At 32.6% G+C, this 25,870-nt stretch overlaps 8 protein-coding genes across 8 annotated transcripts; 2 read left to right on the forward strand and 6 right to left on the reverse strand.

Moving 5' to 3' along the window:
• Positions 1-1,217: 1,217 nt before the first annotated feature.
• On the forward strand, positions 1,218-5,392 carry LOC107359045 (uncharacterized). Its single transcript, XM_015925489.3, has 5 exons — positions 1,218-1,697; positions 1,779-1,827; positions 2,607-3,333; positions 3,417-3,759; positions 4,037-5,392. Exons 1-5 carry the CDS (start codon positions 1,545-1,547, stop codon positions 5,180-5,182), a joined length of 2,418 nt encoding a protein of 805 aa, XP_015780975.2. The 5' UTR covers positions 1,218-1,544; the 3' UTR covers positions 5,183-5,392.
• A 433-nt stretch (positions 5,393-5,825) lies between these two features.
• Positions 5,826-8,489, reverse strand: LOC107359046 (membrane-associated tyrosine- and threonine-specific cdc2-inhibitory kinase). The gene is made up of 7 exons (XM_015925490.3): positions 8,324-8,489; positions 7,936-8,071; positions 7,157-7,662; positions 6,879-7,077; positions 6,381-6,804; positions 6,075-6,315; positions 5,826-5,999 (listed from the first exon to the last, which is right to left on the reverse strand). The coding sequence occupies exons 1-7, from the start codon at positions 8,393-8,395 to the stop codon at positions 5,931-5,933; spliced, it is 1,647 nt and encodes a 548-aa protein (XP_015780976.1). The 5' UTR covers positions 8,396-8,489; the 3' UTR covers positions 5,826-5,930.
• Positions 8,490-9,866: 1,377 nt separating this feature from the next.
• Positions 9,867-12,739, reverse strand: LOC107359254 (uncharacterized). Its single transcript, XM_015925735.3, has 2 exons — positions 12,530-12,739; positions 9,867-12,260 (listed from the first exon to the last, which is right to left on the reverse strand). Exons 1-2 carry the CDS (start codon positions 12,552-12,554, stop codon positions 10,858-10,860), a joined length of 1,428 nt encoding a protein of 475 aa, XP_015781221.1. The 5' UTR covers positions 12,555-12,739; the 3' UTR covers positions 9,867-10,857.
• Positions 12,740-13,432: 693 nt separating this feature from the next.
• On the reverse strand, positions 13,433-14,643 carry LOC107359241 (retinaldehyde-binding protein 1). The gene has a single exon (XM_015925718.3). It carries the CDS (start codon positions 14,423-14,425, stop codon positions 13,580-13,582), a length of 846 nt encoding a protein of 281 aa, XP_015781204.1. The 5' UTR covers positions 14,426-14,643; the 3' UTR covers positions 13,433-13,579.
• Positions 14,644-15,062: 419 nt separating this feature from the next.
• LOC107359242 (alpha-tocopherol transfer protein-like) lies at positions 15,063-16,474 on the reverse strand. The gene has a single exon (XM_015925719.3). The coding sequence runs from the start codon at positions 15,954-15,956 to the stop codon at positions 15,135-15,137; it is 822 nt and encodes a 273-aa protein (XP_015781205.2). The 5' UTR covers positions 15,957-16,474; the 3' UTR covers positions 15,063-15,134.
• A 731-nt stretch (positions 16,475-17,205) lies between these two features.
• On the forward strand, positions 17,206-18,657 carry LOC107359243 (uncharacterized). The gene has a single exon (XM_015925720.3). The coding sequence runs from the start codon at positions 17,206-17,208 to the stop codon at positions 18,598-18,600; it is 1,395 nt and encodes a 464-aa protein (XP_015781206.2). The 3' UTR covers positions 18,601-18,657.
• Positions 18,658-19,771, reverse strand: LOC107359244 (putative dimethyladenosine transferase). Its single transcript, XM_015925721.3, has 2 exons — positions 19,566-19,771; positions 18,658-19,492 (listed from the first exon to the last, which is right to left on the reverse strand). Exons 1-2 carry the CDS (start codon positions 19,695-19,697, stop codon positions 18,701-18,703), a joined length of 924 nt encoding a protein of 307 aa, XP_015781207.1. The 5' UTR covers positions 19,698-19,771; the 3' UTR covers positions 18,658-18,700.
• A 3,534-nt stretch (positions 19,772-23,305) lies between these two features.
• Positions 23,306-25,522, reverse strand: LOC149094756 (cytochrome P450 2J4-like). Its single transcript, XM_089266166.1, has one exon. It carries the CDS (start codon positions 25,036-25,038, stop codon positions 23,515-23,517), a length of 1,524 nt encoding a protein of 507 aa, XP_089122292.1. The 5' UTR covers positions 25,039-25,522; the 3' UTR covers positions 23,306-23,514.
• Between the last annotated feature and the right edge of the window lie 348 nt (positions 25,523-25,870).

Below are 25,870 nucleotides of genomic sequence, written 5' to 3' on the forward strand. Positions count from 1 at the left end.
GGTATTTACACATTTTATTCAATTATGCCTATCTCTTTCTATGGCCACAAGGTTTTTTCAACAACAATCAATGTATTTTCCCAATCAAATAGTGAATTACTGATTCCACTATCAGATTGAAGTATAACATGATATTATATGGCTGGTGAATGGTTACCTTCAATATGATAGCAATTACATTATTATGTATCTGTGACTTGTTGTGTTATTTTTTTGAATGAAATGAATCGTCAGAAGTTTTTTTTCTGATGAATTAATGGATGTTGGTTTGATGATGAATCAAAAATGCATGAAAATTATCATCCAACTTGATCAAATTAGCCAGTTAATTGATCTTTAACACGTTCAAATTTTTCATCAACCATGCTCTTGATTGTAATGGTGATGGGGGAATGAGGAAGTCAATTAATTATCCCTTTTTTTAAATGATTGATGAGCTAAAATGAAAAAGTAAATTGACGAAATCAGATAATAATGATCAATGATGAATTTGCATTGCAAAGAGATATTCCAAATGAGTACAGTTTCACAGCAATTCTCATGGTTTCCAATCGTTTCAACATATGTGTTGATGTATTTCTTTTTTTTTTTGTTCAATGGTCTCATTAATTTTCAAGTTGATCCACATGTTGATACAGATTTGTAAATCATATCTCCTGATCATCTTGCCATCCAATTAATAATTGCTTGAGAGTGAGGAAACGATTCCATTTGTTTGGTAATCAAAGATAGGTACCAGTGAAGGTAATCTTACCTTGACTCACTTACATTCTCAAGTTGTCTTAAACATTTCGTTCATTATGATCATCAACCCTATTGTTGATGATTACAGCTTGACTGATCAACAGATGATTTAACCATACAAGTGATAAATTATGTTTAAATGATCAGGATCGACCAGAATTACCACATAGGCTGTTCACTTAACATATTTTTTGTTACCAGTATGTTGTTAACTTACCAGACAAGATATTGTTAAATTATTATTGACTATGCCTAGGCATTTAAGGGTTTACCATGTATGGAATCTTAAGGAGACTTGATCATGAACACCCATTCACAATTTAAATTTTCCTTGATAATGTAACTTGAAATGAAACGAATCAAGAGGAGGAAACTGATAGACTTTATACACTTACAGCAAAAAAGAGAAAAGGCACAAAATAAACACAAAATATGATGATGGAAATACTAATAGTAATTAGTTGATTGACTACTTCGCCCACCATCTTATCCTTATAGCTTCATAATCATGGGAAGTTTAGTAACAAACAAACTAAGCTCACTTTTGTTCATAATTTAATTGAATTAACTTTGACTCATTTGATTCCTTGCAATATCAAATAACTTTATATCTCTCTTAACGACCCTTCTTTTCCCAGCCGCTGTTTCTTTTGTTTTTGCCTTGTTAGCCAACAAAAAGCCTTAAGCCTTTTCTTCAATTCATTTCAACTATTCTTTGTTTTTATTATTAAGTGTCTTCTTTTAATTTAATTTAATTATTTGAAATATTGATCGTGAATTGGTAACATCATTAGTTAAAGATGGAAAAGTCAGCTAAATTTGAAAGAAGTGCAAATTACGAACAGCGTAATAAAACAATTGTAAAATCGTCAACATCAAACCCTTATAGTTCGGCTAAGGAGTACAGTTACAACAACAACAACAATAATGAATATAAATCAAAACATTTCGAGGTAAGTTAACTGCTATTTCACTTGTTTTGTTTAATCTACCTTGATGTGATTCTTACTCTATTATGTTATCCTGTTAATTAGGTTGATGTGCGTAAAAAAGATGATGAGATTGTTCCTGTTTCTAAAGATGGTAAGTAAAGTTGTTTTATTGTCACATTATTTTCCAGTTTACTCAAAATAGTGACCAAACATGAAATCAACCTTTTTTTGCATGTAACATTACTTTATTATTATACTTGTGACAATCACATTGTTGTCGAGTTTGATTATGTTATGTTATATTTGTTTGAATTGTGACTTTAGATTAAGTCAATTTGCTAATTTACAATGAGCAAAAATGATTTGTTACTTTGTAAATCAAAGCTAACAATGGTTTGATAAACAAACCATTATAGATATCAGATGAATAAATTATGATTCACGATTTTTTTCCCAGCAATTTAATAACCAAGGTAGGTTAATTATAGCTTCCGTTGTTCACCATATTAAGAGAGGTTCTTTCAATTGTTTAGCTTCTTGTTTATTAGAAGAAAAAAACTCTAATTTAATCCTCCTACTTAAATGGTAAATTAGTTCAAGGTAAATCCATATTTAATTTTCAATGTTACGAAAAAAAGCAAAAGGCCAATCAACCAACGCAAATTATTGTGGATATAAAATATTTACAATACACAAAAAACTATGTAGATGACCTCGCTTTACCAAATGTTGATGAAACAATTTAATCAATTTTTTGCGATTTTTCAATTCAATTTCAATTGTTTTTCAATCCAAGCAGTTTTATCAAAAAATAACCAAATGTAGCTAAAATTTGGTAATGTTAGTGTGGAAGGTTATTGTAAAATTGTTTACTTTGAGTTGACTATTCAGTTCCAAGTTGTAATTGTTTGTATTTTATCATTTTTTTAGAGGAATGGACTAAATCAAAGAAGGTAATCAATCACAAGACTCGGCAGATTGAGACTCGCATTCAAAGACAAATTGTTATGGAAGATGGGAAAGTAATTGCTGATAGTGGGCCTCAAATTACTCAACGAACTAAGGAAGACGTTAAAACTGAAGAGCTTGAAGCATCAAATAAAAAAGGTGGTAAAGGCGATGATAATAGTTTGGACAAATTTTCTGAGGGTTACAAGGCCTTGCCTGGTGAATCTGTTATCTCTGAAAAGGTTGAAACACGTAACACAACTCGGGAAGCAAGACAAGAGCAATTACAATATCATGATGAATCTATTAAAGAGTTGACTGGCTATGATATTCATAGGAAGGCATTGGCATCACCAAATGAACTGATTCAACTTGATGAGGGGGAAATTGATTCGGATCGACCTCGTGGGAAACTTATTCATTATGCTGCTAAATCAAAGAAATTTGCTGATCGAGAAGAGATGAAAGAAGTTTCAAAGAAACAAAGAGATGGAACAATAACAACTGAAAAGACGAAAACTCATCATCACGAAGAGGTTGATGATGATGAGCTACCAGAAGATCAGATTAACTTATCAAGTTTACCGGAGGCCTCGAAAGAAACTACAAAAGAGATTCAATACCATAAAGATTGGAAGGATTCACTTAATAGAACCAGTCAATCAAAATATTCTGTTGAAAATGATAAGAGAAACGATAGTCACAGCAGGTTTGTACTAATCTTTAGCTATTAGTCTTGATAAACTTCGTTAATTATCATAAATTGACTATTCGCTATCCTTTTTTATTTAGATACTCAAGTACGGAACGACAATCAGACTTATATGAAAAAGATCGTTCATCACAATTTGATAGATCACAAGAAAGAGAAATGAGCTTCGGTAGAGGCGAAAAATATACCAATGAGAAGACCGCTTCACCTCGATACTCTCCTGATTCGCTGAAAAGACAGTCACCTATTGGTGGTATGAGATCTACTTATGACAAATATGATGCTAATTACTCTGTCAATGATCGATATCAATCCCAGTTGAATCGGCGAGATGAATCAAGATATTCAAATAGAAGTGTAGCTTCTTCATTGAAGGAAAAACCATTTAAAGAAGATGCTTCTGTTCAAGCTTCATTCTCAGAGGTTTGTCTAATTTTACTAATATTTCCCTTACAGCAAAGCATGATAATATGACTAAATGCATTAAACTGTTGAAAATATTTCCGTTAATATACGCATTTGACACATAATATTTAATGTATCATGATAAATATGTTTAGTTGTCATATTAGTTATGCTAATGCTATTATGTTAACTGCCACATATGTCATAGTTATGCACAATTAGCATTTAGTTTATGCAAATTATGAATGGACCATAAAAGAGTTAACTTTTAATGTGTTTAATTTTATTTCATCAGGATTCCAGTGACGATGAAGCTTATGGACGAACCTCATCAAGGAATAGGAAACATGAAACTGAAACTCGATCACACAAAATCAAGGTTGACTCAAGTTCTCAAGGAATGAGCAGCACCGATAGACCAAAAGGAACATACTATTTTGGACAAGAAAATAAAGAACCAAGGAAATCATATCTAGAAACGAGCTCTGAATGTGCAACTGGAAAAAAATATGAATCGAAAACTGATCATCGGGAGCGTGAAGAGTTGCGATCAATGAGAAACGAAGAAAGAAAAACTCATTCATCAATGAGTCGCTCATCTTCAGCAATGGAGAGAACAAACAATGACTCAGTTGATTGGTTCAATTCACTTGATGCACAAACCTTGATGAATGATCTTGAACGTGAATGTCGCACTGAATTACCAGTAAGAGACACTTCAAATTCATCAACCAACCGTCGTCCTCGAGAAGATGATAGTGCAAATGCTCGAACAACAACATCTGGCGAAATTAAAGGCAATGTTAAACACGAATACAAATCAACTGCTAATGGTCAAGTGATTAGTGATACTTCTCGCAATGAAGCATTTCAACGATCATTTAATAGTCCAGAAGAAAGGAAAGATGCAACTCGCTCATTCAATCAACTTATGGATGACACTTTTGGAAAATCTTCTCGAGATTCAATGTCACCATTATTGTATGATGGTTCCATTCGTCATATACCAATTGAGAGACAAGATTCTGGCAGACAAACAAGTCAATCTCGATCATCTTCAGCTGCTCGCGATTACAACTCATCAAATCGTCGATTATATGATTCTTTTAGAACTGATAGTCCAAGTAGATCATCTGATCGTTTACGATATTCCGATAAATCTCCGAGTAGATCATCTGATTATTTACGGTATTCCGATAAATCTCCAAGTCGATCACCTGAGAGACGAGGCACTTTTACTAAATCAAGAGCTTCACCGACAATCACCAGGAGCTCACCGACAAACACTAAACCTAATGCTGACCTTTGGTCCGAATTTGAACCATATTCAAGTGAATCTTTAAGAAAATCCAAACACACAGATTATGCTGATAAAAATTATTCAACAGCTAAAGATTCTTACTCAAGATCTTACAATTCTTCGCGTAAAACAAATTATTAAGAATGCATTAGAATGCAGACCTCACTGATTGCAGTGAATAAAACGACTTATTAATTATTGTTCAACTTTAACCTCATACAGAGATTATTTCTAATACTCTCTTTTTTCCCTAATGAATATCTCAATTTGTTTGCAATTCACAATTAACTAGTAATTTTATGAATCTCTACATTCGTTAAATCAATAAAATCCGATTGCTTCGACAAAAAATTGAGTTTCTTCAATTTTTGAATTTGTCTGCAACTAAATTCGTTTAAATAAAATCTTTCAATATTTTAAACTATTCACATGAAATTTTCACTATCAACAGGTAACATTGTAGTGCCATAATTATAAATTATTGTATAATGGAAATATACTTTCAGAGATTGAACAGCCTTGATTGTTAAAGAGAAAAAGTGATTAAGTTACACCAATTGTTTACACAATAAAGATATTCACATCCTTTAATAGCGTTGAGTTAACTTGTGAGTGCAATTAAATGTTTTCACCAACTAAACAAAAGAATATAAATCGCATAATCGCCAGTTATTTGACAAGTTTTCTTAATGGAAATTATCTTCCCAGACTTCGGACTGCTAAGAATTTCATGATTATTTTTATCATTTAAAATAGTGTATCAATCAGTAGCTAATGCAAATAATTAACAATTGACTCTTGAAAAGATTTATTGTTTAAGCAAGGTCTTAAAAAGTCTTAAAAAGGTGAACAGGAAAATAGATGGTTTACATATTTTGGTTGATGTTAATTATTTTACGTGGAGAAAACTGTTATTCATTGAAACAGCGTCTTCTTCGTTTTCCATTTTATCAAATATCTGAAAATGAACAGAGACAAGGTGTTAATTAATTGTTGGAAATAAAAGAAAATCGTGTTAAATTTTAATATTTACCTTCTCTAAATTTTTAGGGCACATCTGATTTGTAATATTTAACTCGTCGTCATCGTCAGAAAGATCACAAAAACTTATCCTCTCGTTGAAGCTATCCTGCAATCCAGGTGTTCTTGCAATCAGTGACGGCCTTTCATTACTGAAAAGAGACCGCCTTAAAGGTGTCAAGGGCATATAAGAAGATGTCGATAAATTGGACTGTCTTTTGATTTTAGATGCTGTTGAAGTGAATCTGTTTGGGCTAGAGAATACAAAAGCATAAATGATTAGATTATAATAAATAATGATTTCAATGTAAAAACTTACTTGTTGATAAAAGAATCGCTAATTAAATGTCTATCACTCATAAATGAAGAATTCATCTCATCATGTAATGGAGAAAAGAGAAAACTGTTTTCAAATACATCATCGTCTGAAAAGCTTTGGTCCCAATCAGGGGAAAAGTTTTTGCGAGGCGGCGTCCGAGATCCTGAGTTTCTACGGTGAGGAAATTTCTTTTTGATAAAAGAGAAAACAAATGAAAGCAAAAATATTTTCATGAGAAATATAATGAACCACTGGAAACAATCGCTAATGAAGTTAAGGCTTGATCGCCATTTAATCCAATATCGGCGTTTCCGTGAAATTCGTGAAATAGGTGGATATTCCAAAAGTTCTTCTGCGGTCCATCGACGTTTGTAATCAGGATGCATCATGTTTAAAATAACTTTTCTCAATTCAGGGGTTAATTCTGTAAAAGAAACAATAAAAAATAAATATCAATTTAAAACTGATCAAAAGTTTGACAGAATGTGTGAAACTTACTATTAAAGAAATGTTCAGGCATTTTTCCTTCCCGCAGTTGATGCCACCCATTTCCATTACTAGGCACTTCTAAATCACAGGCCAGCTCTAAAGTTGTGATTCCGAGACTGAATATATCTGCTGCTTTGGTGAATTTTCCTTGCATAAGTTCCTTCGCAAGATATTTGGGATCTCCTTCAGTTACTTCGTCAATATCGATCTAATGTGGTAAATTAAAATTCAAGAGAAAAAGTCATTAGAAAAAATTGCTTAAAAATCAATTTACATTCAGTACATACTTCAGAAGCTTTAACGACCAGTCCAAAATCTCCTAACTTAAAGAGACCATCTTTAGATATAAAAATATTATCAGGTTTGATATCAAGATGAATTAAATCACGTTCATGTAAATGTTTTAAGGCAGATAAAAGGTCGGCTAGAAAGTTCCAAACCATTGGCTCGGCGATATCATGATTGATTTCCAGAAACTCGCTCAAACTACAATCACATAATTCTGTTTGAATATATAAGTATCCATTCTCTTCCCAAGCTTTGTAGAATTTGACAAGATTCGGATGCCCTGGTAATTGTTCGTGTTTTGCTACTTCCTGTAATCTTCGATCTCGATCCGATTTACCTTTATATCTTTCACGAGATTTTTTAATTGCATAGTATTTACCATCATCTTTACTTATACATTTATAAACATTACCAAAAGATCCGGATCCAATTTTCTTCTCGATTTTGAAGCATTGTTGGAAATATGATTCACTTCGTGTTTCGTCATAATCTTTACTCAAAGTAGCTGCATAAGAATAAAGAAAGGAAGAGTAAGTTAGTAAACATATAAAATTATCGATCCATAATCAGCGATAGTCAACAAATTTATCATATGAGCGGAACACTTGTAGCTCAATGGACTGATTAACGAAAGTGGGACTTCGATAGTTATGAGTCATAAAAACAATTGAGATAATTTGCATTTATATTCATTGATATCATCTCCACGTTTCCTTTGCTTAAATCTTAAATGTTGTCCATCGCGAATTATATGATACTTTTGTTAGATGACACTTACAGAAGTCACTCTCCTTAAAACTAACAGCTTGTGCACGACTGGTTTTGCTGTCTGAGAAAAGTCTTCCTTTTGGTGGTAAACTCTTACAAGGTGGTCGAGGTGGTATTTTCTTCTTACATGGGGTTGAACTACGAGCCTAGAGGAAAGAAAGAAAAATAGTTTTAAAGATTGCAACAGAAACAAAAGATATTTTGAATATTTAAAATAAACATGGGCTAACAATCATAACAAAACATTCTTGAAGCATGAACAATATAATTTGGTGTACATGTGCTGAGCCGGTTCATTATGGAATGTTGCAGTTGAGTGAGAGAATGAAAAGTTTGACCAAAACAAACAATAAAACAAGTGAGAGTCACAATGTTTTTTAAATACACATGATACTTACTTTTTTTGAAAGGAAGACGTTTTCATTAAAAAAATGTGGAACTGGTCTTATATTTGGAGTATTATCAACCATAGTTCATAGTAAAAGAACAAAATTGAACAATTATTTTAACACAAATACTATTAATTAATTACTACAACAAAAACACTATTCAAAAAAAAATTGCTGGTTTTTCATTTCAAACACAGATGGCAATGAGTTTATTTTTCTTTGTATCCGTACTCAGATATCTAAACTAGTACTCGATACAAAAAGATAAATTCGGGTAAATACCGGAGTTGGCATAACCGACTAAGCGCAAAGAATAAAAAATTTTTATTAAAAATTTTGGCAATTTTCTTATTCAATGTTATTGGACCAATAGTAATGTGGTTAAACAATGCTTTTAGTGAAAGTCTGAGCCCAATCTGATTTTAAGAGTCATTCTCTACTCATCATGAGTTCCTATTGATATGTGGTTCATTTTATTCTGAACCGAAAATCCAATATTTTTGATATTTTCCTTTGAAGATTGAATTCAAGAACCGGTAAGAACTTATTTTTGTAGAGAAAAATTGGAGTCAAGAATAAAAAAACAAGATTATTAAACGACTCCAATGGCTTTAGTAATATTGTTTTAGTTGAGGTGAAATCATTCCAATTCTTTATTCTGTTCAATTATTCATTTTGCTTCGTTCTTGTTAATTTTCCTCATTTATTCTTGGTCTTCCAATTATTGGTCCGTCCATTAGAAATCAAATTTGATGAAATTACGGATGCACGGACGTTACTTACCTGTCATATAAAATTGTAAAAATTACAAAACAATACTCTTTCAATGTCATCTGTGTGTAATATAAATCTATTGGAAAAATAGCTCAAACAACATAAGTTGATAATCACAGTAAATAGCATTTATTAATTCATTTTTTATCGCGATCTATCAATTCTGTGTTTTGTATCGACCTTACTTTATTAATTTGTTTGCTTCGAATATGTTTCAATATTAGAGTCATTCAGGTATGTAAATCTCGCCATTAAACCGGCAAAGGTTTCAAAATTGAATATTTTTATTTGATAGCCAAGATAGATGTTGAATTAGGTTATGCTTACTTAATCCGCCTTGACTTAAAACCCAGTTTGTTATTGACTTAATCCTCTAAATTCAATTTCAAATGCATTTATTTAACGGAAATTTGGCCAAGCGCGATTTGATGTTTCTGTTTGTTAACGGTGTGTAGTATCCCTTCATTATCTCTGTCTATTGCGTTTCAAGAATAGAAGCTGTTTTTGTCAAATTAACAATTAATTTAGTTTCAATAGATGGAATGTTATTCACTAGATTAGCACCGGCAAGTCTTGGTTTTCTGAAAAAAATGCTTTTCTCTTGAATCTTCAATTTAAATTCTCAAAGCCTTGTTTTCCGATATTTGCAGGCCATGAATATAAAACCAAATGTAAATTTGACAATCAATGAAAAACCAACATCAATCGTTCATTATTGAGCTAAATTACCCGTAACAAGTATACAAAATAATATTACCGATAAATTGAAATCAATAGGTTAAACATATCTGTAAATAAAATTATATTTTCATATTAATCATTTGCAAAAAAGGGAAAAAATTGAGTGTTTAGAGGCATCCAAGGGAGAATCATATATATAGATAATTATATATATGTAGGATTATGACCTAAACAGTGTCAGGTCGACAAAAAAGAGATGATATACAAGACAAGAAGTAATAATGAAGGTGATGATGATCATGACAGAGATGGCGATGATGAGAATGGCGATGAGAATGAAAATGGTGATGGAAGAGAAAAGATGAGACTAAAGAGGAAAATGGATGGGACGGGATGATGAACATCAGATAATCATCTCGATCAATCTTGCAAATTTTTTGAAAAGGAACAAAAGTTAATGGCAATGGAAATTCATAAGTTGACTCTTCACTCGTTGGTCTTTTGTTTTTACTCTTTTTCCCCTTTCAAATAGGTTAGATTAATGTTACGTAGGAAAGATTTCGTTTATTCTCATCCCAATACACATCTCACTTCGATGGTTAGGAGCAATTTTTACATCCAATTTTCAATGAAAGAATCGTCTTTGCATACCTTACTTAAGCGATCACTTGCTTACATTCATTTACTTAAAACTAAAACACAAATACATGCAGTTTTGTTTTTACTAGTTCAATATGTGCGCTTTTAGCTTTCAAAACAAAGATAAATTGCAATTAGTGAGGATTAAATTGCGATGTTGGGTAGTTTCTGTCTGATTAATATGGTTAAGATGAAAATTTTCAAAAAAAAGGATAATGGACTGTTGGAAAATTAAGCAAAGAGCAAGCAAGCGAACGATATTGAAAGGAGTCAAAAAGCTTTTAAAACGAAGATCGCAATTGTATCGAGAGGTGGAGGGAAAGTTAATTTAAGAAGAGGGTGGATAGGAAAGGGTGAGGGAAAGATATACATTAGTATGTATATTATGTATATGTATATGTATATTTTGTATTTATATTTATATTATATTTATAATCACCGGCTTATTATCATTTATTCCGATGAGAAGTCGTCAGGTGTTTTTGTAAAAGAGCTGGCATCAGGAAGCCTTTACCACATTGGGTACAATAATGAGGATATTCTTTCGTGTGAATGGCTATTATATGATTGCGGAGACTTGAGCTTTGATTAAATTTAGATCCACATCGATTACAATGATAAGGTTTTTCTCCAGTGTGGGTTAAGATGTGTCTCTGTAGATGAGATTTGGTCTTAAATGATTTACCACAGTGAGAACAGTGAAATTTTCTTCTCATTTCACCGAGAGATGTACCATCAGCTGAATCCATTGAAACTATTGATCTTGATTTACGATTACCTTTCCCTCGACCACGACTCGAAGAGCCAGGTACTAGGTCAGTTGTAGTGGTTGTTGTTGTCTGTGCCCCTATGAGTGCTACAGTAGTATCCATTGGATCATTGGTTGACTTCGTGTAAGGCGGTCCCTGAGTAATTATTTCTTGATAATAATCTGTTGCTACCATTTGATCAGCGGCTACGTTTAAATACTCTTGATCACCATCTGCTTCCCCTCCGTCTTCTTCCGATTCAACTTCTTCTTCTTCGTCGTCTTCTTCATCACTAACATCGTTCTCACCAACGGTAGGTATTGCAGAAACCATTGGCATTAATGTGGTACCATTTTGTGAACTATTATCTAATGAACCATCTTCATCTTGTTGAACAATTTGTTGTTGTTGCTGCGTCTGCTGCTGCTGTTGTTGCTGATGATGTTGTAGTTGCATATCTTGATCTTCTTCTTCCTCTTCTTCCTCCTCTTCTTCTTCTTCCTCTTCTTCTTCTTCTTCTTCCTCTTCTTCGTCCTCTTCTTCGTCTTCCTCCTCCTCCTCCTCTTCTTCTTCTTCTTCATCTTCGTCTTCTTCGTCATTGTCAGATGTTTGATATCTTTGGTTTATCTTCGTCGATCTTTTCGAATCTTGCATATAATTACCGCTAAGATGATGGGAAGTTTGGTTACTTGCATAATGATTTGTATCCTTTCTGATCGTTGGTTGTACATTAGATCCTATTAATAAAAGATCGTCGGTTGTCGCTGTTGCAACTGATCTTTTGCCCACCATAGCACATGAATTTTGTTCTTCTTCATCGCTTTCGACCTCGATTTTGACGAGATTGTTGGAAGATCCATTGTAACTAGATTCACTGTCTTCGGTCGGTGATTTACTACAAACATTACAAGAGTGGGGAGTCTCCCCTGAATGGCTATTAACATGCCATTTAAAAGTAATTTCTGTTTCAGTCGAAAAACGACAATGTGAACATGTATGTAATATAATTCCATTAGCTTGTGCATGGACTCTGACATGTTGTTGGAAATAAGATAAACAGGTGAACAATGCACTACATTCTGGACATGTAAATATCCCAGGATCTAAAAAAGAAAAAACATTAAAAAGTTGTAGTAAAAAAATAAGAAAAAGCAAAGTAATGTTTGATGCACAATAACCGAGATTCACATAATAAAACTAGTAAACAAAAAAGTGTAAGTCACGATCGGCGATGAGCAAAATTGAATAAATTAAGAATGAAGATACCATCAAATGAGATGATTGATTGTCAATCAGATATTCAAGAGCTAATTCTTTGTAAAATCAAATTTGAAATGAATTTGATGACAATAAGAAAAAAAGCTTCACTTACATCGCTCCCTTTTGGTTAAACTCATTTGAAAGATGGTTCAGATGATTTTCTTCCGATTTGATGAACAATTCAATTTGATTTAATTTTAAACGGTTGTAAGCTTGTCATTCAATGGTGAAAAAAATCAAGTCATTTGAAAATTCATTAAATTCAAATCAAAATGATCATACTTTGTTTACAATTTTCAACATGATTACTCTTAAAGATTCCCTAAAAATTTTACTTTTCATTCATCAAACAGTCAGGTAACACAAGTTAGTAACTAGACAACTCAGAAGATGGCACAGTTCTCATTGGCCGCCATCGAGCAAAGACAAAGAATTGAGAAAAATGATAAACAACCAACAGATGGCAATACAGTCTTCAGAACGGATTCGTAAGTTTTTCATAATTAAATGTTATTATATTTTTAAAAAATGATAATTTAATGTTATTTCCTTATAATTCCCAGATAAACAAAGACCAGTGCTGAAAATTCAATCTGAGTGCCATTTTCTCACCTAAAGGCAAACAACCCTTCAAAGTGCTGATAATTTATCTTCATCATTCGTCTAAATAAAGTAGGAAGATAATCAAATGGAAAGAATCAATCGTCTTTGTTTACTGTTTGAGTAATGATATTTGATTCAGGTTTTGGCTAACAGCATGAATCTAAGCTGAATCCAATTGTTTACCAGATTCGAGGTTAGAAAATTATTTTTATTTATATCCAAACAAAACAAGGTAATACAACGCTAATGAACAAAATTAGATACTCAGTGAATAGTGCTCAACATATTTCTTTGTAACGCTATTCAATTTGAATATTCTAATTAGATTGGGTTTCAATAATTGTTCAAAAACATTGATGGTACGAAAAAACTGGTTACTGTACATTGAATCACTGTTTTTGAGATTTCAAGCTGAGATTTGAAAGCGATATTTATTAAGCTTTTCAGAGCAGTTACAAAATAAATTACAAATAATTGCTGTAAAAATCACAATGATTGTGTAAAAAAGCTTATATCGTATTAAGTCTTTTAGCAGACAGTCAAGTTGAATGTAAAAATATTATTTTCTGTATGTTTCCCAGGTTTTCACTATCTGATGAGATTTAGCTTTAATCTGGTCAATCATATCATCCAATTGAGGTTCTTCATTGGTGCCTTTCCAATTGGATGATAGATACTGACTGGGTAAAAATTTAAACAAATTGGTCATATCACTGCCATGAAAAATAACACGGCGTTTGAGTTCCTCAGACAAGAATGGTCTAAACATTGAATAAGCAAAATTGGTCAGACGATTTTCATAGCAAACGTGGATATTTTTTGTTATAATAGGCATACAATGGTCCGTTAAAGTGGCCAACAACATGGCATTATTTACTCCCATTTGGTAAATATGACGAAGGGAAACATTCCTCATGTCGACCAAAAAAGTGAATCCTGCCGTTTGAACGCTTTCATCTTGTAAAAAAGATTCCTGGAGGAATAGACTTGTTTGGATGATGGATTCAAATTTAATTTTACTTGGATCCCATTTGCCAAGCTCCATGCCAACGATAACCTCACCATTTGGACCTCGATGTTGATACGGATAATAAACTAGTGTCCTTATACACTGGATAACCTCATCTGACCAGGTAAACAAATCGGGCTTGGTAATGATGAAGTTAATGTAGGACTTGATAAGTGCTGCAGCAATTTTCACATTACAATCGCGAGATCGCAGAAATTTCAACAACATTTCATCAGGTATGTTTTGATCCTTGAGTTTACCCGATTCTTGTACCATTTGTCGTAGTTTATTTAATCCATTGGTTTCCATTTCATTTAGGTTACATTTTGGTGGTGATGATGGACACGATGCCGAGGATGATTCGTTGAGAGGCAAAGATACCATTTTGTCTTTCATATTTTAAAAATGATGTTTCGTTGTCTTTGGGAAAAAAACAGCTGAATTGAATCTAACAGTTTACTGTTCACAGATAAGATGTTAACTGTTTGAAAAATGTTTACACATTAATCAAAGAAACTTGACTTCATCTGGTTTACTTATAGTTTACCAACTAACTCAAGGGTACACTCAAAACAGGTTAGTTCAACATCTTTGTCTTTCAAAACAAATTATAATTTGAACAGATCTTTATGCATTCTCTAGTTTCTCTTGCATTTTATTAGCAATTGATAGATAATCAAACCTACTTAACCTTGCGCTTTAATGAAAAAAATGTATCTGTAATGATCTAATTATAATTTGCTAAAATTCTGCCTCAGATCTATCATTAAAATTTGTCTATCTTTCATTTTCAGAATCAAATGCACTTTCTTCACTCATGGTCAATCGTCTATTTTCACGTCTAATACATCTAATGACAGTCATTTGTGTTATCAATTTGATAGCTTCTCGTCTTGGCAAATCTTTGTGCCGAAAGTATCAAATGCCTTAAGGAGATGAATATTTCGATCTCTATTTCCTCGATTAACTAGGTAAATTCGTATATTTATCATAAAATTTTCCGCCATAATTTTGATCATTAAAACAGAGATGATTACAGAATATTAACTAATTGCTTTAATTTTTAATAACAAATGTACATTTATTGAAGCCTTTTATTTATAACTTATTGTGTCTTGTATTTCTCCCAAATAGATAACATTTTGTGGTTTTCATTGGTTAAAATCTTGAACAATTGGTCTAAATCGGCTTCTTCATGGGTTCCACCATATTTTACCGGTAATACCTCTTTTGAGCAATATTGATGGATCGAGCCGATATTGTATCCATGAAAGATAATCTTTCGTTTCAATTCTTCATCTATGAATGGCTTGAATAAATTGTAACCCATTTCGGTTAACCAGTTTTGAAAGACAACATGAACATTGATGATGTTGATTGGTATGCATTTATCTGTCAACTCGGAGATTAATTTTCCATTGGAAATGCCACACTTGTAGAGATGATTTAAGGACAATCCCGTCATGTCGATTATGACCACAACACCAGATTTTTGGAATTGCTCGTCTAACAAAGTAATCTCTTGACAAAGGATAACCAAAGAAATGATTGTGTCCAGATTAACCTCTTTAGGATCCCAACGACCTGGATGGAGGAAAAATATTTGTCGACCATTGGTGTTACCATCAAGAAAATAACTGAACACTTGAGTTTTTAAAGCCTGACTTGCAGTTTTAGGATTCCAGGTGAACAAATCAGGGCGATCTCTCAACTTAGTGACATAACCTTTCAGAGTCATCAATGTTTTCTGCAAATCAAATTCACGAGCTCGTAAAAATTTGAGCAAAAATTTATCATCAAATTTGTACTGATTGAGAAGAGAATCTTCAATAATGGCTGTTCGAAGTCTGTTTATCACATCACTTTGATCCTGTTTATGGACACTGCAGTGTTCAGATTCATCTCTGTTATTGGCGTTTGGAGACATCTGAACTAGAAAACTTGATTGCTGTGTAATTGATAAACTCAAGGAGATTAGTGGATAATCTTTGAAAGCTATCGACAATGTTTACTGATTGACTGCTGATGGCTTCTCAATTTACCTCAGAATTTATAACAATATTTAATTTCTCAATCTCACTCATTTGATCGCCAGAGAATCGTTCAGCGTACAAATTAATGGACAAACGTGATTTTCCTGATTGTAACCATTGACGTTTAAAAAATAACAAGTTTAAGATACTGATGATCATTGGAGTGAAATTATTTTGCTTAAACTCTTTAAGCTAAAATATTAGCAGCTATTAATTGTGCAACTATTGCACATTCATTTAAAGTCAATGTAGCAAAAGTTCAGAGGAGATTGAGCCCACAGGGTATTTACCAAACTTGCTTGCTGATTATAAATGACGTGAGCAAAGTAATATTGATAAGTAAAAAATTCACTCTGATTGAAATTATTTGAAAACATGAAGTTTCTTCTTGAAGTTTATTACAGAAAGGCAATAAATAAATCTTTGTTTACCTTCAAACCTAATTTTAACCCAAAAAATGTACATTTATTTCATCAGTTTCAAATTGCGATCAATTTAAGTCATTGTACAATTGTTATTGTACCATTATCATCATCTTTTTCAGTTATTTTGAGATTATCTGAGTGTGAATGAAGCTTCAAATCAGCCCATTCAAATACATAATATTGAGATACAAACAAGGTAACCTTGATAGAGGCAATAATGTTTGTGTATTGACGGGACAAAAATTTTCATTTGCCTTTGTTTGATCAAATTCAATCAAAATTTGCGCAAACTGTTTTTAAATTTACCCTTCAGTCACTCAATAAAGGGAAAATTTTCCAATAATTATCTACAACAATCAATTAACATGGTAATGACAGTATTTATTGATCACTTGCCATTTTTCCGAATATAAGATAATGATTTTGACAATAATTTGCCAAAATTTAAACTTTATTATAGCATAAATCAACATTTAAGTCCAAATGTAAAGTAACAAATTAAAGGATTCAATATGGTATTTGAACTAAATGTTACACTATTCTCTGGTCTTGGTTACCATTTTGTTTACATGTTGTTTTGGTTCTTATGGCAAAGCAAAATCAGTTACTTTCCTGGTTATTTAAATTGTTACTTGTCTCTTCTGATTATCCTCGTTCATTTACTATCCCATAGTTTTATCTAACTTGTTGTTAAACGTTTGATTGTATTTTGGTGACAATGTCGATTATTAAACTTAAAAATGATCTTATCTCTAATCTCCTATTGGCTACGTCAACTCTTGGCTTACCTGGCAATCCACAGTTAACTGATTATATTGGCTCCTCGATTGTTTCGGATGGATTTAAGGGTAAAAATGATGTTACTCTTAATTTATCTAATCCTGTATTTTCCTGTTGGCATAATGATCTTGAACCAATTGGATCGCATATTGTTGAACAAAGTAAATCATGGGAATTACCGTTGTGTGATTTTAAAGTTTCTGGTAAATCAATCTTATTCAATATTAACCGTGATATAGCTATTCCTTTGTTATTACGAGAAGAATTTGTAATTCAAAACGACTCAGGATATCAATCGACAATTCTTTTGAACACTGAGAAGAATAGCTTCAAGGAATTGACACGTTTACGTTTCAAGTACATCGAGGAGACACTTGTATCTTTAATTGAAGCAACTGGAGGTAAAACATCCATCCGACGAGCCAATTATCTCGAAACCACTGACCAACCTACAAACGATCCTCTATTTGACCGGAAAGAACCTCTTGCAATAGATATCACTCAACATAAAGCAAATATTCCATTCGATTTAGATGAAACACAATTTTCTATTGAACCTGGGTCAAGATTGATGAATCTTATGCTCCTATTTAACGAATCAATAGTTCCAGAAGATTTAAAATCAGATACGTGCAGGATAATTATCTTGATTCATATCAATGATTGGAAAATTGGTGAAAAAGCAATTACCTCTTGGAGCATTTTAAACTCCTGCATCTCTAAACTCAGTCAAATAAGTTTCATTCCTATTGCAGACATAACAAGTGATTTGAGTTTAACCGAAATCAAAGATCATTGGAGGTCAGTTATAAAGAAGCAATCAGAAACTGAATGTATGGATCAGCAAGGCGATTGTCTTATCGAGACTTGTCTTCGCTATATCATTACTTCGATATCGCCTAAAGTATTTCACAAATTGGACTTACACAAATATAAAGAAGCTCTTTTCATTCAATACAATTATGCACGTCTGGTTGGTATTACAAATAAATTCAACCAATTAGCTACTCCATTACCTTTGACGGACGTTAATTTGAATCTTCTTAAAAGTAATCACGAATGGAATCTTATTTATAATTTTATAGCCAAATATCCAGTTCTTTTGAGCGAAGTTTTAAAACCAAATCCCATTGCCATTCATAAGATACCTTATTTTATCAATACGTTTGTTAATTGTATCAGTATTTATTATAATTTCACGAGAGTAATAACTGAAATCAATGAGAAAAGTTTACCTTTGGCCAATGCAAGGATAGTAATGATCAATAAGATTCGATCCGTTTTACATCAAGTTCTCAGTCTCATTAAAATTGAACCTGTACAGCAAATGTAATTACCTAGTAAATTTTTTTACCAATAAACGTTTATAATTATAGTAGCATAAATTAAATTGTATGTACAAATTTTGATTTATTTTAATCAAAGGAGGTGAATTAAGCAACGAAATGGAAGCCTTTAGAATTGAAAGCGCACAAAAGAACTAGGAGTTGATCTATTTCCATGGACCTAGCACGAGATTCTTGGAATCCACTTTCTTCCAAAACTTTTTCCACCATTTCTTTGCAACTGAAATTGTCGTCAAGTTTGATATTTTTTAAACTACAATAAACTCGATAATTTTTTTCCATTAAATCAATCACAGCTTTTAGACGAAATATTGCACCAATAGTTTTGTTTTTTCGCAGGAAAACGAGTCTCAGCATTCCATCCCATTCTTTCAAGTTTATATCTGGCTGCGGACTGATTGGTTCAATTCTGACAACACTGGATTCAACTTTTGGTGGAGGCTTGAAGTTATTTTTACCAACTTTCATAACAATGTCAACTCGAGCTAAAAGTTGAACATTAGCTGCTAAACGTCCATAAAGTTTGTCTCCTGGTTTAGCAACCAACCTTTGTGCGAATTCCTTTTGAAACATAAGAATAGCACATCTGAAAAAGGGGCGATGATGAAGAAGTTTAAATACCAATGGAGATGATATTTGGTAAGGTATGTTGGCAAGACAAACGTCAAAAAAAGGAAATTTTGTCTTTAATGCGTCACCAATCAAGATATTCAATTTGGATCGATAAGGTGTTCCTTGGACACGTTTCTCTAATTCACCAACCAATCTAATATCTATTTCACAAACTACCAGCTTTTTAACATGTGGTAATATTTTGACTGTCATGTTACCAGTACCAGGACCTATTTCCAGCACAACATCAGTAGGCCTCAAGGCAGCCTAGAAGATAAGGTAAAATTAATAAATGTTCAAAATAGAAACAAATAGCATCTTGAAAAATAGATTTACTTACCTTCTCAACCATATTATCTATGACCAGAGGATTTTTAAGGATATGCTGTCCTAGGTCCTTATTGAAGGTTATACTCTGTTTTTGTAGACCATCATGGCGTTCTTTTGGTGTTTTACTCTTAAATTTTGGCATTTTTGGAGAAATTAAAAGATAAACGAACAAACAAAACAATTAATTGAAAATGTTACACACATGTATGAAGTGAAAGAGAAGCCTCAAAATAAACACGTGTTTTCACAGCAAAATTTAAAAACAAAACATATTTCATGCATTCAACACCAGAGGCCGCCAAAACGAATAGCAATTTATTTAATTTATTTAATATATTTTGGTTTATTATTAGTCCAATATAATTACAAATAGCACTGGAAAGCTAAAATGTTTATCATTGAAATTACAAATTCATTCAAAAGGCTGAAAAAAATGTCTTTATATTGTGAGATTTTGCCGTCTGGTTTTGATTTGACGTTCATAAGCTGGTCTTTTGAGAGAGTAAACCATTTCATCTGATATACAGGAATGCATGGGATAGTGCTAATTGCCTCAATTCAATTTTATACCCAAAAACAATTGAAAAATCAAACTATTTATAAAACCAGTAGATGTACCGAGTATTTAAATTTTAGTAAATCAAAACACGGCAATTTAAAATAACCAAAAAATTTTGTTTCACGAAGGCAACAATGCTAGAGTATGAACACAAGAGTGACTCCAAAAATGTTGCAAATGTTTAATTTTACAATGATGAAGATTCATTAAAAATTGAATTATAAGTGGTTGAATTAATGCCTGAAAGTCTGTAAATCAGTTAAAGTTTCTTGAATTTGAAATTCTTTGTATTTTAGGGCTAATTGAGCACAGGGTAAATCCAATTCATGTCCTATGAGCAAGGTGCAAGATAAAACGATTAAGACAAGATTTTTCGAGAACACCTTAAGCATTGTCAATCAATATTGTTTTAGGCCAATTATTAATCCTGGTTAACCCAAAGCCTTGTTTTAACCCGTTTAAGTCGGACAAAATATGGTATATAAAGGGCCAAAATTGTCAATGAAAATCATTCTCAACTTTCATCTTGACAAGTCAATATTGTTTGTGTATTCACTAGTCTTTAGACTCTAGTCTCTTCAATTTTCGTGAATCTATTTCTACCTTTAAATTTTACTTTGTGAAAATGAAGTTCATCTATTTATTGTGTTTATCATTCATCATCTTCAACTATGTTAAGGCTGAAGAAGAAGACAATTTTGATGATGCTGAAAATAGCTTACATCCCCGTGAATATTACGAATCGTCAACTCCAGATAAGCAACCCATACTTCCACCTCGTCCACCAAATGATTATCCAACATACGATGTTGAAGTTTCCACCATTCCCTCGTTAAAAGATAAACTTGGCCAAGCTAAAAAGGACTTGAAAAATAAAGTTGACAAGGTCAAGAAGAAGGCCGACCAATTCAAGAAGAAGGTTGTTCAGACTAAGAAGAAGTTCGGAAAGGACATGAAAGATAAAGTGGCTTCAATTAAGCAAAAGAAGCTGGAAAAAGTCGAAAAACCCAAAACCACAACACCCGAACCCTTCGTTGTATACGAAAGAGTCAAAGTACACAAGAAAACTGTCAACAAGAAGGTGAAGAAACCAAAGAAGTCCATGAAATGCAGAAAAATAGAAGAAGCATTATTTGGATAATTATTCAGATCTGGTCCTAAAGCTCAAATTTATAACAAAATTATTTGTACAATTGTAATCAAACTATTCATTGCCTTTTCCTAAATGTATTCAAATCAAAAAAACTAAAATAAAAATATTTATAAATTGTATACAACTTTTGTTTATTCATTCGCGTTTCAATATTAGTGTTTCTAGTTTTTAGATTAACTTAAGTTGCGTATTGATTGAGCTCGAATAAAAACTTCTTAAAATGTGCTGACCTCATCTATCTAAATTCGGCTGAAATGACTGCTTTCGATGACCATTCAATTGAGGTTGGAAGCCGCTTTAAGATTTTTTTGAAGCTAATCATAATGTCAAAATAAACTGAGTTTTCCATCTCATCTCAACTATGGGAATCATAGTGACCAACTGAAAGCGAATTGAAAATTGTGGTTTACCAAATTTAAGTTATATTTTACATTTTCTGTAATGTTTGTAATTAATCTCTATTTCACACTTTTGCACACAAAATAAACCTTTTTTCAAATTAACCATCTTAACGCTTATCCCTTTGTTCAACTTTGTTAAAATCAACAAAATTGACAAATACATGACCATTAGTACATTTACTAACCCAGTGAAACTTTGATCCGAAGCAGTTTAAAACTGGATTGAGGATGAAATAGATAAGTTTAACAAAACCGAGAGAAAAGTTTCTGATCTGAACAATCCCAATTTTCAAGCACTGTAAAAATTAGACAGAATTTGGAAAACAATCAAATTATAATTTATAATTTCTTCATTCAATTGTTGATCACTGATATAATTACGGGTTTTTTATTTTAAAAACGATCGATGTCTATTGAAACCAAAGATCAATTTTCAAAGTGTACATCTCGTACTAAATACTAATCAACTCAACTAAGCTTGAACCTATTATTTTATTCTAAAATGAATCCTACTGATTAATCACAATAAATATCCAATCAAATCAGCAAATTGAACCATTTGAATATATTTTCACCAAACCTAAATCCTTAAAACTTGTTCAATCGTTCACTAAACAATCTCAGACTTAAAAAATCAGCTTTACTATGGACTACAGAGTTCGGCAAACTTGTTTAACTAGATTTTCATGAACATTCTTTGCATCTAACCTCACCCTTATGGTCATGTCCAAAGATAAAGCGTTTAAAACAAGATTCCGCGGACACCTTAAACATTGTCAAACGATATTGTTTCAGATTAATTAACAATCCTGGTTCACCCAAAGCTTTTGTTTTAAGCCGTTTAAGTCAGACAAAATATGGTATATAAAGGAATGAATATTTCAATGAAAACCATTCTCAACTTTCATCTTGAAACTCAAACATTGTGAATTTTCTAGCATTTCAACTCTAGTCTTTTCAATTCTTCTAGAATCTATTATCTTCCTTTCAATCCTTAAATTTGTGAAAATGAAGTTCATATATTTATTGTGTATATCATTCACCTTCAATTATGTCCAAGCTCTCCCTTTTAAAGCCGATTCGCTTTCTTCCGATGAAATTTATGAATCTTCGTTGCATAGTGATAACATTGTCTACCTGTCTGAGAGGAAATCAGAGACTCACCCAATACTTAGGGATAACACTGTATACCTGTCCAAGAAGAAACCAGAGACTCTTCCATCTCGTCCACCATCAGTTTATCCAGTGATAAAAGAGCAAGTAACTCCACAACCTTCCATTTTTAAAAGGGTAAAGCTGATGGTAAAAGCCGTGAGCGATTCAACTAAAGTATTTTTGAGTGGTTGCAGGGACGCACTGGCCTGGACGCTTTTGTATTTCTCGATACTCTTGTCAAACATCTAAGGGCGAAAAAAGAACAAAAAAAACAGAAGCTGTCCCAATCAAAGCTCTGAAAGAATACAAAATAACAGCAACATAATCGTTCCTATTAGTACCTTTGATTTGTTCAAACAATAACCAAAATAATTATATTTGTGCGATTGAATATTAAACATGATTTGAAATTATTTCAATGAATGACTTTACTATGTATATTCCGAAACATTAAAGGCAATATTGTGATAAAATAAAATGTATTTCAAAAAGCAAAGCATGTTTAATCATTTCGCTGATCAAATGAAAAATGAAATTGTCTAAAGTAAATCAGAATTGTGTATTCGATATATAAATGGTGAAATTATCATCGACTTTATCACCCAGAGCCTTGTGTTATACATTACATGTGTCATTACATAACATTGATTTCATTTAGATACAAAAATTTTAACATGACATATATTTAACTTCAGTCAGAATTGGAAATTTTCTCAAAAATTAAAGTTGGTAGCTCAGATGGACGTCTTGATAAACCAAAAGATGCTTCAGTTGATATTTCTGTTCCTGGTTTAACTTTGACACGATATTTTTGTATTATACAAACTATATACAAAAACAATTCAACATTAGCTAAACTTTCACCTGGACAGTTCCTTTTACCAGCACCGAAAGGTATAAGATAAGGTGGTTTAACAACTTTAGTGCCATCTTCAGTAAGGAAACGAGTTGGATCAAATTTATTTGGATTGGGCCACAGTTTAGGATCCCGATTAATTGACCAGAAATTGAAGATAACCAAAGAATCTTTGGGTATATTGTAATTACCGATTTTTGTATCACTTGAAGCTCTCCTGAGTAGATTATTTGCAACAACGGAACCAATTCGGTGTGCTTCATGAATGAAAGCCATTGTAAACGGCATCCTATTTCTATCAACGAAATCTGGTCTTCTTTCAAATCCAATAACATCAGCTATCTCTGAACGTATTTTATCTTGATACTCTGGATATTTGACTAAATATATCATTACCCATTCCATTGTACTTGCTACAGTCTCAGTTCCAGCTCCATAAAATGAAGCAGCATTGCGTCTCAATATATCGATTGAGAAATTATCGTCGACTTTGGTTTGCTTCTCTCTCCTTTTCATCTCAGCAAGATAACCATCAATGTAGTCTACAACTTCTTGAGAATTTTTTTCCTGATGTTTATCAATTTCATCTTGAATATGTGAATCGACGATTTGAAAGCACTTTAACACCTTGGCTAAATTGAACAATTTAAATTTAAACACAATGGTCGTCAACCATGGTAGAAAAGCCATTACACCAGCGAAGTTAAGACTACTTCCGATTTCTTCATTTGCTGCTGAAATTGCGATAGCAGCAGGATCATCATGATCATATTTATGGCCAAACAATAAAATTGAGACGTTATTCACTATAGAGTGGCCAATCTTTTTCTTAAAATCAACAGGTTTACCATCATTGTCCAAGGTTGTAAGAAACTGGTCAATCTCTTCTTTAACTAATGTTTCAAGCGTGCTCGTACCAAGACCGACATCACGTAAAATATGTAGTGATAAACGTCTATGTTCCCGCCATGGGTTACCTGACATTTCACCAAATGAACGGTCATCAACAGCACCAGGGAAAAAAGCTGCATGCGGTCGAGCAAGTAAGGCATCATTGGAAACAGCCTCTTTCATGTGAGGCCAATCACAAACGAAGACCACATCGAAATCACCCAATTTTAAACAATAAACTGGTCCATACTTTTTTGACAATTGGTCAAACTGAAGGTAAACATGATCACCAAGAAAAGGCAAATAGCCAACAATAGGAAGACCCCAAGGACCAGGCGGTAATGAACGAATCCTTTTTATTGTATTAAACAAATACTTTACCAACCAGAAGAGGGCAATTCCAATCAAAGCGTTAACTAGAGGCGCAGAAACCTGAAAATTATCCAATAAAGACATAACTTTTTGCATGAAAATGTGATTGTGGAAAATTTGACAATTATAAATAATATTTTTGAAGCAACTGTGGCTGTAATAGCTTTGCAACCAGAGTTTCAACAACGAATTATAATGTTTTTGAAGTTAGAAACAAGAAAGGAAGATAAATGGAGTCTCTTTCATTCAGTAAGGCCTCGTCAAGGTTGTGGACCATCTAGTTATATCACAAGGCTAATGTCCAGTGGCTATGCAAACATGCATATGTAACTCTCCTTACACAGTTTTTATAAAAAAAACATTAAAAACAAACTAACAAGCTGAAAACAATAAAACTAAAATGAAAATATTTTCCAAAATGGAGCTTTATATAAACATTTGACTAGCAACTGACAAACTGTGAGTAATTTTTGAGTGAAAACGACGGGCAAGTGCACAAAAAATGTTCGATTGAATATCTGATAATAAATAATGAGATGAATAATGAAAGGCTTCAAGTGTAACAATTCTGTACTTACAGTAATCCCTCTCAAAATGAGACTCTGGTTAAAGCTCTGTCTATTTTCCAAGGAAAATTCTGACCACGCAATTTCGTTTGTTTTTCACGTGTTTTTAAATGACATTTTTATTAACTGGGAAATGTTGAATGTAAACTATTTGCAAGTACACAAAATGTGTTCGATTTAATCGCATGAATAACTGAGAGGTTTGAGTGTAACCATTCTGCACCTACAGAAATCCCTCTCAAAATGAGGCTGTGAGGTTAACGGTTTGTCTATTTTCAAGGCAAATCCTTCTCATGTTCAATTCGTTCGTTTTTCACGAATATTTTTCGCGATTTCATAGATTACTTAGTATTTAAGTAATG

This window comes from Tetranychus urticae, chromosome 1 (assembly GCF_039701765.1).
Source record: "Tetranychus urticae isolate SD_2017Ah chromosome 1, NJAU_TeUrti_SD_1.0, whole genome shotgun sequence".
Classification (NCBI taxonomy): Eukaryota; Metazoa; Arthropoda; class Arachnida; order Trombidiformes; family Tetranychidae; genus Tetranychus; species Tetranychus urticae.